This window comes from Rattus norvegicus, chromosome 1, assembly GCF_036323735.1.
Source record: "Rattus norvegicus strain BN/NHsdMcwi chromosome 1, GRCr8, whole genome shotgun sequence".
In the NCBI taxonomy this organism is placed as follows: domain Eukaryota; kingdom Metazoa; phylum Chordata; class Mammalia; order Rodentia; family Muridae; genus Rattus; species Rattus norvegicus.
The window spans coordinates 92,171,752-92,186,140 of NC_086019.1; the positions used below are offsets into that span (position 1 = coordinate 92,171,752).

The following is a 14,389-nucleotide window of genomic DNA, read 5'->3' on the forward strand; positions in this document are numbered from 1 at the left end:
AGAGCTGGTTCCACCTGCCATCTGCGTCATGATGACATGGGGATGGCAACAATACCCCACCCCCTACTCCAGCCCAATCCCTTGCTGCCCCTGAGGTTGTGAGAGTGGGAGAGCCGATCCTGCTTCACTGGATATGATACTCAGGAGAGCAAGTTCTGCAATGGGGCAGAGCAGGGTTACACCCACGTGGTGGGCAGTCCAAAGAGTACAGAAGGGAGATGACCACATGGTGGGAAGCCCAAAAAGGCATAGCAGGGAGAGAGGGCACTTACTGAGTAGGTTAGGAGAGATGATTAGTTAAGGGAAGAAATGCTGAAGAATTTGATTTGAGCCCACTCTAGAATCAAATTTGGTGGGTGGTAAAAACCAACAGAAGCAGATGACTTCTACATTCTTTAGAAGAGTATCTTAGTTAGGGTTTTACTGTTGTGAACAGACACCATGACCAATACAAGTCTTATGAAAGGCAACATTTAACTGTGGCTGGCTTACAGTTTCAGAGGTTCAGTTCATTATCATCAAGGTGGGAGCATGGCAGCGTCCAGGCAGGCATGGTGCAGGAGGAGCTGAGAGTTCTACATCTTCATTTGAAGACTGCTAGGAGAAGACTGGCTTCCAGGCAGCTAGGATGAGGGTCTTAAGGCCACATCCACAGGGACACACCCACTCCAGCAGGGCCACGCCTCCTCATAGTGCCACCCCCTGGACGGAGCATGTAAAAACCATCACAGAGAGTCGGAGCAGCAGCGTGGTTTGGAACAACTGAGTTCCTCGTGGACGGAACGCCTTTAAGTCATTTCTGTGCTTTCAGCACTAGAGGAATGAGAAAGAGGAATAAAAGATGGGAAAGGACATCATGGTGGATAAAGTTTATTATACATCCATGGGAGAGCACAGCCAGAGGCAGACACATCTGGATGAGTCTAGAGTGGATAGGACCCTGAGCTATGTGGGGAGAAGGGGTGGGGAGGGGCGAGGGAGAGAGAGGAACCAGGTGCAACAGCCAGAAGGCGGGTAATCAAAATGTCTCTGAGGGAAGGGTGGCCCAGCACTGGGCTGGAGAGTTCAGGGTAGAGGGTGGAGTAGGAAAGCTGTACTCTGTAACATGCAGGGACTGAGGGATGCTGGGAGAACCAGGACAGATTAACTAGGCACCTAAATGGTTTGTCCAAGGTTTGACCCTTGTTGAGGCCGGCTCCTATAAACATCACTGTAGCCGGTTTGTATCCAGTCTCCATTTTGCTCATAAGGTGACCTTAAGTTCAGGTTCTCAGACTCCACTTCCCAGAAGTAGTTATCCACCGCTGACAGGGAAGAACGCTACTACCAACCGAAAAGTTATGGCTGAATCACTTGTACCCTGTTATCTCAGTGTTCTGAAACCCCTCTGTCACCACCTGTCCTCCACCCCTTACCTCAGTCAGGACCAATCGGCTTAAAGGTTAGTTACCTGATAATACTCTGTCAGGTTAGCTAAAAATGTTTCACTTCATGCTTGCCTTTGAACTTTAGAACCTGTTTTTTTTTTTTCTTTCTTTCTATAAAAAGCCTGTCCTGGCTAAGCCACTACCCAAAGACTATACATGGACTGACCCTGGGCTCCAACCTCATAGGTAGCAATGAATATCCTAGTAAGAGCACCAGTGGAAGGGGAAGCCCTTGGTCCTGCCAAGACTGAACCCCCAGTGAATGTGATTGTTGGGGGGAGGGTGGTAATGGGGGGGAGGATGGAGAGGGGAACACCCATATAGAAGGGGAGGAGGAGGGGTTAGAGGGATGTTGGCCCGGAAACCGAGAAAGGGAATAACAATTGAAATGTAAATAAGAATTACTCAAGTTAATAAGGAAAAAAAAAGAATAATATAATACTCTCTTTCCGTCAAAAAAAAAAAAAAGTCTGTCCTGGGGACAGACTGGTGCCACAATTAGTTTTTCCTTCCTGTGGTCCTGGATGTCCAGTATTGTGCTGTGTGTTCAATAAACTATTCTTGCTTAACCGAGATCGGCACGCGCATGGTTTGTGTGGAAATTCCCAGACCCCAACAAAACTTAGTGCCAAGGTTCTACAATGTTGGTTAGGACGTATAGAACAAGGAAAAACTTTACGAAAACGTGAAATTACAACTGCCATTGAGTCTGTTATACTCCCAGGTTCATAGCAGGGGTGAGAGGGACACATGCTCAGCTCTACTCATGAAACCCAAACTAGGGAGCCACCTGGCATGCCCGTCTCAGGAGGAATGGACAAGGAAAATGTGTAATGCATTCACCATGACATTACATTCAGGCATAAAGAAGAAAAGAAATCACTCACACCACTTTGGGAAGATGGGCGGAGTGTGAGAAGCTCAGGGAAGTAAGACTTAATTCCAAGCTGCAGAGATGGCTAACGGTGAAGAGTGATTCCTAGATCTTCCTTCTGATCTGTTAGAAACTGGTTCTGTAATCCCAGCACTTGCCAGGCTGAGGCAGGAGATTTGCTGCAAGCTACAGTTACCCTGACCTGTACCCCAACTGTCCTGGTGTATGAGATCCTGGCTCAAGAAAAAACATTTTCCTCTTAAAAAAAAAACAAGTTGAGGGTTTGGAGAGTTGACTCCATGGTTAAGAGCATTGGCTGCTCTTTCAGGAGACCAGGGTTCAAATCCCAGAACCCTCATGGCTGCTCACAGCTGCTCCTAACTCCAGTTACAAGGTTTCAGACATCCTCACACAGACATATACGCAGGCAAAACACCAATGAACATAAGCAAAATAAATTATAACAAAGATAAAAGTAAAAAGCCAAGCACTGACTTTCTTTGTTAAAGCAGACCCAGGAAGGTCTTAAAATAGGAATTCCTGAAACTTAGCAAAAAACTGAATTGCGTTATTTTGTTGCCAACCACACACAGTGACAGCCAAGTCAAAAATAGAATCTGCCAGCCACCCAGACATGCCTCCCTGTTAGCTCACCCAGCTCACTCCTCTCGCCACCAGAATCAAGTAGAGACTGACTTTCCTCGTAACATTCTCAGATTCCTCCCCTCCCATGCATTTGTGCAAGGGAAGGAAGGAACTCAAGACCTTGTTCATGCCACCCCCCAGCCCCTCACTGGGGGATTCTAGGCAGGGGCTCTACCACTGAGCCACGCCCCCAGCTCTTCACTGGGGGACTCTAGGTTTGTGCATCACTGCTGAGCCATGTCCCCAACCACAGTGTGACATTTCAATACATGTACACAGCATGCTGTGAGTAAACCTGGCTAATTGGCTCACTGATCACCTCAGGTGTATATGGGTTTTTGGTTTTCTGTCTCTATGGAGGCAGGAGGAAGGGCTGGAGGGCCCCTCCCCATGGCTTAGCCAGCAGTGTCACCCAGCATTAGGATTTTTGCTGGGCTCAGGTGACAAGACAAATGAGACCCTAGAGAATCTTTACCTTTTGTCTTTCCTTCTCCCTCCGTTTCTCCTTCTGAGACAGAATTTCACTATACAGCCCTGGCTGTCCTGGAACTCACTCTGTAGACCAGGTAGGCCTTGAACTCAGAGATCTTCCTGCCTTTGCACCCCAAGAGCTGGGATTAAAGGCATGGGCCACCACCACCCAGCTACTTAAAATTATGTATACATGTTTGTGTGTGTGTTTCTCCACATACGTGTGGGCACTTACAGATTCCAGAGTATAGCATGGGATCTCCAGGAGGTGAAGTGACAGGAAGTTGTGAGCCATTCAATATGAGTGCTAGGAACCAGACTGGGGTCCTCTGTAAGTGGGGTGTCCACCCTTAGATGCTGAGTCATCTCTCCAGCCCTACTCCCCTCCTTCCTTCCTTCTTTCCTTCCTTCCTCCCTTCCTTCCTTCCTCCCTTCCTTCCTTCCCTTCTTTCTTTTCCTGAGACAGGTCTCTGTAGCTCAGACCTGCCCTGAACTCCCGTCTCTCCTAACTCAGTCTTCCTAGCTCTAAGACGCTAGAATTGCAGGCACTTCTATGCCCAGCTAAACGGGTGTGTTTCTATTATGCATAAGTGTGTGTTTACACAGAGTATTTGCATGTCTTTGTGTGTGAATTCTCAGAAATCTTGCCCACTGTTTTGGGACGAGGGTTCGAGATAGGGTTTCTCTGTGTAGCCTTGGTTAACCTGGAACCCACTCTGTAGACTAGGCTGGCTTAGAACTCACAGGTCCACATGCATCTTCCTCTTCAGTGCTGGGATTGAAGGCGTATGCCACCACTGCCTGGCTATCTTGCCAATTTTCTTTCTTTTTTTCTTTTTTCTTTTTTTCGGAGCTGGGGACCGAACCCAGGGCCTTTTGCTTTCTAGGCAAGCGCTCTACCACTGAGCTAAATCCCCAACCCCCCATATCTTGCCAATTTTTAATAGGATTCTTCATTTTCCTTTAATTTTGCTTTGAATTGCTATTATTGATGTTATGGTTATTTAAAAATTTTAGAGACAGACCCAGCCCAGACCAACCTCAAACTCCTGATTCTCTTGCCTCATTCCTCTGAGTCAAGACTACAGGTGGGCGTGCACCACCATATCCGGCCCTGCTCCTTTTGGAAGCAGGTATTGTTTCAGTGCGCGTGTGTGCGTGCGTGCATGTGTGTGTGTGTGTGTGTGTGTGTGTGTATGTGTGCGTGCGCGCGCGCGTGTGTGTATGCGTGTGCGCGTGTCCCTGCGTGCATGCGTGCGCGTGTGCGTGTGCGTGTGTGTGTGTTTCTATATGACTCATCCCACCTGTGGAAATCAGAGAACAACCTTGTGGGTTGGGCTTTCTCCTCCTCCATGTGGTGCCAGGGATGGAATTTAGATATCCAGGCTTGACTGCAAGCACCTTTTTCTGCTGAGCCATCTCGCTGCTTTTATATCTGCCCGAGGCACCTTGTTTGTTGCTTTTTAATTCTTTTGTTTTTTTTCCCCAGGATTTCCCTATTGACTTACAAAGCGACTTCACAGAAGAGTTCTTCAGTTCTAGGAAAAACAAAAGACAACAAAATGTTGATCATCGCCAACTGCCCCCTTCTCCCTTCTACTCAGGGATGGAGAATGGGGGAGGGAGTGGACAAAACCAAATCTCGATCATCTTCTTGCCTCTTCCTCCTTTCCTTCTGCTCAGTGATCTCTGTCAGAGGATAGAGACTGGTTTGTGGACAGCTGAGCAGCAATGGACCCCTTTCTTTTGCTTTTATCCTCGGCCTCCTGCTGCCACCTGGTGGCCATTACGTGCAACAGCAGATTTCTAGATTTAAAAATGACAAAGCAGTAACCGTTTCTCTCGTCCATTTTAAGTGGGTCGAGTATTCAGGAGCAGATTATCTGGTGGTTCTGCTTCAAAAACATTGTCCAGATCCCCAGACATCAGAGAGCTTGACTGGTTCTAAGGGATCCCATAAGAGGGTGTCGTTACCCCACCGGGACGACAGTGAGGTTCCTGGCCAGAGGCCTCAGTTCTGCCAGTGAAGCCCTCTCCCTAGCAGCCCAGTGCTGTGTCTGATTCCCCCAGAGCAAGAGTGGTGGATCTCGTGTGCAGTCCCGGTGCTTGAGAGGGGAAGGCAGGAGGACCAGTAGCTCAAAGTCTTCCTCAGCTACCGTCTTAGTTAGGGTTTCACTGCTGTGAAGAGGCACCATGACCAAGGCAGCTCTTATAAGGGACAACATTTCATGGGGGCTGGCTTACAGGTTCAGAGGTTCAGTCCATCATCATCATGGCAGGAACATGGCAGCCTCCAGGCAGAGTTGTTCTACATCCTGATCCATCAGAGCCCTCCTCCACATTGACACACTTCCTCCAACAAGGCCACACCTCTCCGAAACACTACCGTCACCTATAAATTAAATAATTCTTCTAATAAACTTATTTTCATTGTTGGTTTTAGAGATGGGGTTTCTCTGCATAGCCCTGGCTGTCCTAGAACTTACTCTCTACACCAGGCTAGCCTCAAACTCACAGGCCTGTCTCTGTCTCCCACGTGCTGGGATTAAAGGTTTGTAAGAGCACCACCGGGTCTAATAAATTTCTTTTTTTTTTCTTTTTTTCGGAGCTGGGGACCGAACCCAGGGCCTTGCGCTTGCTAGGCAAGTGCTCTACCACTGAGCTAAATCCCCAACCCCCTAATAAATTTCTTACTAGGGGGAGACACAAATAAAAGTAAATGTTCTAAAATAATAAATGTTCTATAATAAATATAAATAAAATAAATTTATATGTAATATAAAATACAAATATTAAAATATATTTAACTTTTAGAATAACTATAATAAAATAAAAAATAAATGTTCTAAAAATGAAATTTCCTAAAAGCCCCGATTAGAGGATTTCCCAACCCTACCATCTTGGAGACTGCCCGGGATCGAGAGGAAGAACCACTTGCAAGGTGACATGAGCTACACGCTGCACAGTGCGCCTGGGCACTCTGTCCCCATGCTGCTGGTCTCTGAAGGGGGAGTCCCTGAGTACATTGCTAGATTTGACCAGTTTGCCCTGGGAAGCTATAGAAACATATTTAATAAAAGTGTACGTACTTTTTATATTTAATAGAAATAAAACACACCAGTGAGCATTTTTAAATTAAACATTCTACATTAAACATAGGCGAGTCAGCTTTATTCTTTCTCTTGCTCTGGGGGAATCAGACACAGCACTGGGCTGCTAGGGAGAGGGCTTCACTGGCAGAACTGAGGCCTCTGGCACAGGACTTCACTGTCTTCCAGGTGTGGGAACGACACCCTCTTATGGGATCCCTTAGGACCAGTCAAGCTCTCTGATGTCTGGGGATCTGGACAATGTCTTTGAAGCAGAACCACCAGATAATCTGCTCCTGAATACTCGACCCACTTAAAATGGACGAGAGAAACGGTTACTGCTTTGTCATTTTTAAATCTAGAAATCGGCTGTTGCACGTAATGGCCACCAGGTGGCAGCAGGAGGCCGAGGATAAAAGCAAAGAGAAGGGTCCATTGCTGCTCAGTTGTCCACAAACCAGTCTCTATCCTCTGACAGAGATCATTGAGCAGAAGGAAAGGAGGAAGAGGCAAGAAGATGATCAAGATTTGGTTTTCGTCCACTCCCTATCCCCCTCCTCAATCCTCATCCCCGGGGAGAAGGAAGAAAGGGGCCAGTTGGCAGAGACTGGGGCAGGAGAGTTGCCAAATATTTCCTGTTTTCTTTTTCTTTTTCTTTTTTTTTTTTTTCGGAGCTGGGGACCGAACCCAGGGCCTTGCGCCTGCTAGGCAAGCGCTCTACCACTGAGCTAAATCCACAACCCCGAGTCGCCAAATATTTAAGGCAAGCCTGGGTTACAGCTAATGAGTTCCAGGCTAGCCTAGGAAACAGAGGCTAATAAAAACACAGGAAATCCTGAAGGCTGGGGAATTTACAGAGGAGATGGGGCAGAAAGGTTGGAAGCCAGAGGGGATGGGTGCCTGGAAGGAAACCGTATCTTCCAGACACAACAGGAGTCTGTGCAGCACACACAGGGCCTGCACAGGCTCAAGTCAGACAGAATCTCAACACTGAGCAGGAAAGGTGGACATGGGCTCCCACCCCTAACCAGTGAACTATCTGTAATTGATACGCGTGGGCAAGGATGATCCAGCTACACCAAGGATCAAGAGCCGGCATTCAACAGGGTGCTGGAACCAGGGGGCTACTTAAAAAAAAAAAAACAAAACTCAATAAAAACCAGGATTCATTTATTTCAGGCACAACTTTTTTATTATTTGTTTTCATTTTGTTTTTACATCAGTAAAAGAAACTGGGTCCTAGAAGCTGCAGTGATCTAAGCAGCAGCAGTTTGTGCATTCGTCTTTTGTTTAAATATGTTTAAATGCTCACACTGCTGGCACACCTCATTTGCATGAAATTCTGCACCATACAATACTTTACATGAGGGTAAAGTTATTTACCCTCATCCCAGGAAGAAGAAAAAAAAACCTACTCTGGAAGATAATTTTCTTTTCTTTTCTTTTTTCGGCGCTGGGGACCGAACCCAGGGCCTTGCACTTGCTAGACAAGCGTTCTACCACTGAGCTAAATCCCCAACCCCTGGAAGATAATTTTTATTGCAATGAAATCAAACGTCATTAAGTGGATAGTGACAAGATAATAAATGATATGAAAATAACATTTTAACATTTGGCCATCGACTTAAGCAAACCGTTGGCCAAATAAATAAATATTTGCAGCTTTTAAAGGTAACATAGTCTACCTTCATATGGCCCTCAGAATTAAAGCACAGTGAACAGGGGAAAAGGAAAAGAATGCAGCTGAGTGTTACGTCAGGAAGGTAGAGTATACACTGACTAGCATGCACAATCTCACAAGGCCAACAAAGTAACAGTCTGTATTGCTCACTTATACAGGCCACGTGGAATTTGCAATTACCAGTTGCATTAAATGCACCAAATAAGGCTCCTAAATTGACACTCTAAGGCACCACCTTAAGCTTTCCAGGCTGCAACTGTGCATAATTTTAAAACGACTTCTTAAATTTATTTATTTTTTTCTCTAAACATAACACGAGGAAGATGTTGAAACTGGTGAAATGGCTCAATAGAATAAGTATTCCAGATTTTGGGAGGGATGAAGAGGAAGATATTCAGAACCCTTCACCAGAATCCCCCCAACTTGACCATAGTGGATTAAATTAATGACGTGCTCTGTGGATGTGGTCAGTCAAGGACACCAGTTTGACAGATCTTTCTTTCTGCACCAAATCCCACTGAGTTATCTGGTCCCCTAGGCTGACAAAGAACCATTAGATGTGGAACACTGGCATCATCCAGGGTGATGTTCTCTGAGTGATTGATCAGCCGATCAGGTCAAGGAGCTGGAACAGCTTTGGGGTCTTCACTGACTCACACTCCTGGCGCTGCATTTCCCAGCGCGCTGATTAAGGATCACTGAGAATTCCACCTCAGCTCCTGCCTGCCGCTCAGTGCCATCCTGAACTTCTTTACATGGAAAAAGAGCTTCCGGCTATCTCCTACTTCATAGTTAATAAAGTCAAACTGGTCTTTCCCACGCTCCACAGTAGCCCTGTGAAGGGGTGTGATGTTGTAGGCCATAGTTGTGCATGCTACTGAACTTGACACTCTCCCCTCTCTGCAGGCAATCCCTTTTGTTGGCCTTACCAGCTATGCCAAAAGGATACACTTCACTTTTCACATCCTCCTCCTCCACAATCTTAATCATCTTGGTACTCAACCTGTGTTGGATCAACGACTCTCAGAGGACGAATGGCTTTGCCAGGGCAGACGGCGGGATTAGCTTCCTCAGTAATGCCATTCACTGCGTGAGCTTTGTTTCCATTCTCTGCATTGACTTTGCTGCCTTTGGACAATCTGTATTCAACCCTGTCTCCCAGCTCCAGGCTATCGACGTCACCAGAGAACTCGCTATAATGGAAAAATATCTCCTTATCATGATCAGCTGTTTCAATAAATCCAAAATTATCTTTCAGAGTTGCCACATGACCCAAGAGCCTGTTGGAGTTAGAATTACGACCTAAAAGTCTCACACAAGTTGCTCTCTGCTGTCCAGACCTCTGTTTGTCACTAATACTAGATTCAATCTTATCTCCTATTTGAGGAGAATTAGATCCTTCCTCATCCCTGGCTTGAAAAGCAATATAGTCAGTTTCACGCCACAGTCATCATAAGCAATAACACCCCCATCTTCTGCCTCCTCATCTTGGCCTTTATTTGGGCTTGTAGTTTTAGGACTAGAAAAAGTGGCTTCCTTTTTTTACGGTGCTCAGAAAAACGATGCTCTGAATGGGAGTGGAATGAAACCGTGCTCTTGGGAAGGTTTTTAATCCTAACAGCAGGATTTCTTTGGGCAGAGAGCGTATCTGGAACCACGGTAAACTACTTCATCTGCGATGAAGTGGAAGAACTTACCAGCATCACAGTCCACACACTTGATGAAACCCAAGCCATCTCTCATGGCAGCAATCACTCCTGCCTCTCTGGCTTCATTAGTCACCTGAAATGTATTTGAAAGGGCCTCTGCGTTGGTTGTGCCTTCTAATTTGTCATGTCGGTCTGTTAAAATGTTAGACCTAACATGGCCACCTTCCAGCAGGGCCACTTTGGATTTTGTGTCTTTGTCTCCAAAGGGAAGTTCTTTAGGAATCACAAAGTCAATGACCGTGGCAATGGGTCATTCTGGTTTTTATGGGTACTTTTGGGAAAACTTTGGTTACAGTCCCTTCGAAATGTTCAGGGCTGATATCTTCAAAAATGACTGTTCCTTGAGGCAACAGTCTGACATCTGTTGCAACTTCTTTACCATTTCTGTCCTTGATTGTGAATTCCACATCATCTCCAGGCTGCAGGGTTTCTAGGTCACTTTTAAATTCACTATAGTGAAAGAATATCTCTTTTACAGCATCACCTCTTTCAATAAAGCCAAACGCCCCTCTCATGGCACAAACTACTTCTGGACAGCGAGCTCGTTTCCTTTTCAACAGCATAATGTTAAGAGCACTTACAGCACAGTGTGTTTGTTATCTAGGGGCCGTGTTGTTTATGGCGGTGCTGGAGAGGGGGCGCTAAGCTGTTGGGTATGAAGTGTAATGGAACAGACTTTACCACATGAAACTGCTGCTTTAAGTTCAGATCAGGCAAGGAACAGAGCCCCAACAACCAACACCACCAAAGAAGAGTACACAAGTTGAAGACACAGCATTTGATCTGAAACAAGAAGTTTGTACCTACTCAACAGCTTTGAAAGAGCACTCCCCGAGCTGCTAGTAGTCTTTAATATGGTTCTTAATCACTTTAGCTTCCCTTCTAGCCCACCACCCACCAGATGTAGTGGAAAAGAAAGGCTATTAGGATACTGGGGAAGTGACCTGTTTAGAAATTGTTCTTCGGAGCAAATCCAATCCAAGAGTTGTCAGGAAATGAGCAGTTCAGTTCCCAGGAGTCAGCAGCAGCAGCTCAATCCACTCACAAACACTTCACAAATACACCAGCAGTCCAGTTCGGTAGAGTTGGGATAGCAAACACCAGTCAGCAGCAGTGGCACGACCTAGCAGAAACAGGCAGGCATGGAGTGTAAGGCTCGAAGTGAGTCTTAACTACCGGGAGACCCCCAAGTGAGACAAGAGAATGGAAATCGATGCAAACACAAGAGGTTTATTTTTCCAGCACGTTGGGGTGGACCCTCAATCAGCCCCTCATGATGAGTGACTAGAAGGCCACCCCGAATGGCTATAACAAGCACTTTTTATACTTTTTAGGGGTACATCAGCAAGGTTACAGTTTAAACTTATGGCTAAGCATACTGAGCTTTGAATCTATTGGCTAGCAAGCATATGACATGCATTCAAACTCTATCTGGGACCAGAGGGTCAGGTGACTATCAGTCAGTACATTCTGTGGTTTTCCAAGAACGTTCCTTTTCTTCCCGAGAACTGTAGGTGGAGAATGGAACCTGGTCTAGCCTTGACCCAAGGTGGGAAGCCGGTACTTGGCCTAGTCTTGACCTGAGGCAGTGGGTGTAAAGCTGGCAAAAGCCCCTAGGGTCCTTCAGAATCACTGGGGAGCACTCAGGACCAACAGGGATGCCAGGGGCCGTGCCTCCCTCAATGAAATGAAGATCAGTGGAGACGAGAGACCAAGGATGTGTTGCAAAGTTAGCTATGCAAGACCCTGTCACTGTCCGTTGAGTTCTATTTATACTCTGTTCAAACATCCTGCGTCTTCCACAGGCCTTTCCTCACATGTCTTGCCTCAGCACACGAGTCTGAATCAGCTGACATCACTCTGCCAATCGGCCAGAGTCTTTGGAAGCGGCAAGAAGTTGCCAGGACACCACCAGAAGTTCTTTGGTGCCTATCTGTCTGTGGAGCCTTGACAGATAGCGCTCAGCTATGCAACGTAAGGCGACCCAATACACGCATGTTGCTAGGGAGGAATCCTTCATCACGTGTCCTTTCACGTGCCTGCTTTAGCAAAACATCCCTTTTCACCTGCGTCTGCTTCAGGAGAACACTCCTTCACGGGTTTGCCCCGGCAAAACACCATCCTACACAACTGACTTCTCAAAGAAACCGTAAGTTTCCACTCCCCTAGTCCCAGAACAGTATGCAGCCAGGACAAACTGTAGGTCTGCTGGGGTTCAGGAATTGCCACACAAATCATATGAACACCGATCTCAGTTAATTCAAGAATAGTTTATTGAATGCATGCTCCCACCTGCCCAAGACTGATCAATCTGTACTACAAAAAAAGGACTTGGGGTCTTTCTCTCCGGCCGCCGCAGGGAGAGGAGTCGCCGCCATGTCCGCGCATCTGCAATGGATGGTCGTTCGGAACTGCTCCAGTTTCTTGATCAAGAGGAATAAGCAGACGTACAGCACGGAGCCCAATAATCTGAAGGCCGGAAACTCCTTCCGCTACAACGGGCTAATTCACCGCAAGACCGTCGGAGTGGAGCCTGCGGCTGATGGCAAAGGGGTCGTGGTGGTTATGAAACGCAGATCCGGTCAGCGAAAACCTGCCACTTCCTACGTGAGGACCACCATCAACAAGAATGCTCGGGCTACCCTCAGCAGCATCAGGCACATGATCCGAAAGAACAAGTACCGCCCGGATCTGAGTATGGCGGCCATCCGCAGGGCCAGTGCCATCCTTCGAAGCCAGAAGCCTGTGGTGGTGAAGAGGAAACGGACCCGCCCCACCAAGAGCTCCTGAGCCCCACACCCCAGAAGCAATAAAGAGTCCACTGATTTGTTCGACCACCTCAAAAAAAAAAAAAAAAAAAAAAAAAAAAAAAAAAAAAAAGGACTTGGGAGCCTAACTGTGATACCAATCTGTTCTTAGGACTGGCTTTTTATAGGAAAAAATAATTTCAGAAGTTCAGAAGGCAAGGGTGGAGGCAGTGGCACATTTGGTTGAAGTAGGCAAAGTATTATCAGCTGACTTTTCAGCTGATTTAAGCTAAGTGAGATAAGAGAAGTTGTCTTAGGTGTCTAGTCCTGCACAAAACATCACAACCAAAAAGCAAGTTGGGGAGGAAAGGGTTTATTCAGCTTACACTTCCACATAGCTGTTCATCACCAAAGGAAGTCAGGACTGGAACTCAAGCAGGTCAGGAAACAGGAGTTGATGCAGAGGCCATGGAGGGATGTTTCTTACTGGCTTGCTTCCCTTGGCTTGCTCAGCTTGCTCTCTTATAGAACCCAAGACCACCAGCCCAGGGACGGCACCACCAACAATGGGCTGGGTCCTCCCCCTTGATCACTAGTTGAAAAAATGCCTTACTGCTAGGTCTCATGGAGGCATTTCCTCAAGGGAGGCTCCTCTCTCTGTGATAACTCCAGCTTGTGTCAAGTTGGCACATGAAACCGGCCAGTAACAGGGGTGGTAAACAGGTGGTGAACAGGGGAATTTCAGAGCATAAGTATTACCACCATAGTGTTATGACTTTCTAGGAGACTTTTTTCAGTGTCAGTTATAGATAATTATTTCTGGGAAGCGGAGTCTGTGAACCTGAACTTAATTTTCTGAGCAAAATAGAGACTGAGTACAAATGGCTAGAGTTATGTTAAAAGCAGACCTCAACAGTTCCAAGGCTTTGTGGCTGGGTTGGTGTCCCAGTCCCTCCACTTCTGGCCTTGCCTAGTTACAGACAATGGCTGATTAAAGTCTTGTGTTCTCCATTACTAGGGGTCTTTGCAAGGTTATTCTCATAGATTGCATGGAGTTTCCAATTTCACTATATAGTCCTGGCTGTTCTCAACCGAGCTGGCCTTAATGTCACGGACCTCCACCTGGCTCTGCCTCCCAATTCCTGGGATTAAAAGGCGAGTGCCACCACTGCCTGGCTGAGGATGGTCACTTTTTTTCTTTCTTTTTTTTTTTTCGGAGCTGGGGACTGAACCCAGGGCCTTGCGCTTGCTAGGCAAGCGCTCTACCACTGAGCTAAATCCCCAACCCCCAGAGGATGGTCACTTTTAATCAGCTACAGTATTTATCAACATATTTTCTGTAGTTAATACATGGTCGGGACTGACTTAATTCAAATCAAATCTGTCTATACCTTCGGTGTTTAGATAATTTACAAAGCATTTAATATTAGTGGTCATAGTAGGATCATCTAGAACCTTGAAATTAGTTTTCTCTCACGTTCTGGAAAAAAATGTGTAAATATAAAGAATAATAAAAGTGGTATTGAAAGCTCAATGGCGTCATGTTACACTAAGTAGGTTTTCCCTACATAAATAAGGTGTATGTCTGTGTTTGTTGAAGTACTTTCGCGTGCTAGTCATTCCCCTTTCAAAATGGGCGCAGTTTTATCGATATTTACCGACTGGTCCTCACTCACGTTTTTCCTATCTAGACAGCAAGGACGCTGAACCCTGGGAGGGTCGAGAACGTCTGGCTCTCTGAAATCA

General features: G+C 46.4%; 1 protein-coding gene, 1 non-coding gene and 1 pseudogene across 2 annotated transcripts; 1 reads left to right on the top strand and 2 right to left on the bottom strand.

Annotated features, from left to right (window-relative positions):
• Positions 1–4,262: 4,262 nt before the first annotated feature.
• Trnas-aga27 (transfer RNA serine (anticodon AGA) 27) lies at positions 4,263–4,337 on the bottom strand. Its single transcript has one exon. It is a non-coding gene; the product is annotated as a tRNA-Ser (tRNA).
• A 3,338-nt stretch (positions 4,338–7,675) lies between these two features.
• On the bottom strand, positions 7,676–12,274 carry Csde1-ps2 (cold shock domain containing E1, pseudogene 2; annotated as a pseudogene).
• LOC100362069 (ribosomal protein L28-like) lies at positions 10,482–12,783 on the top strand. The gene has a single exon (XM_063277701.1). It carries the CDS (start codon positions 12,273–12,275, stop codon positions 12,684–12,686), a length of 414 nt encoding a protein of 137 aa, XP_063133771.1. The 5' UTR covers positions 10,482–12,272; the 3' UTR covers positions 12,687–12,783.
• Positions 12,784–14,389: the final 1,606 nt, after the last annotated feature.

Coding starts and splice junctions, on each gene's coding strand:
- LOC100362069 (XM_063277701.1), top strand. CDS start 12,273: ATGTCCGCGCATCTGCAATGGATGGTCGTTCGGAACTGCTCCAGTTTC.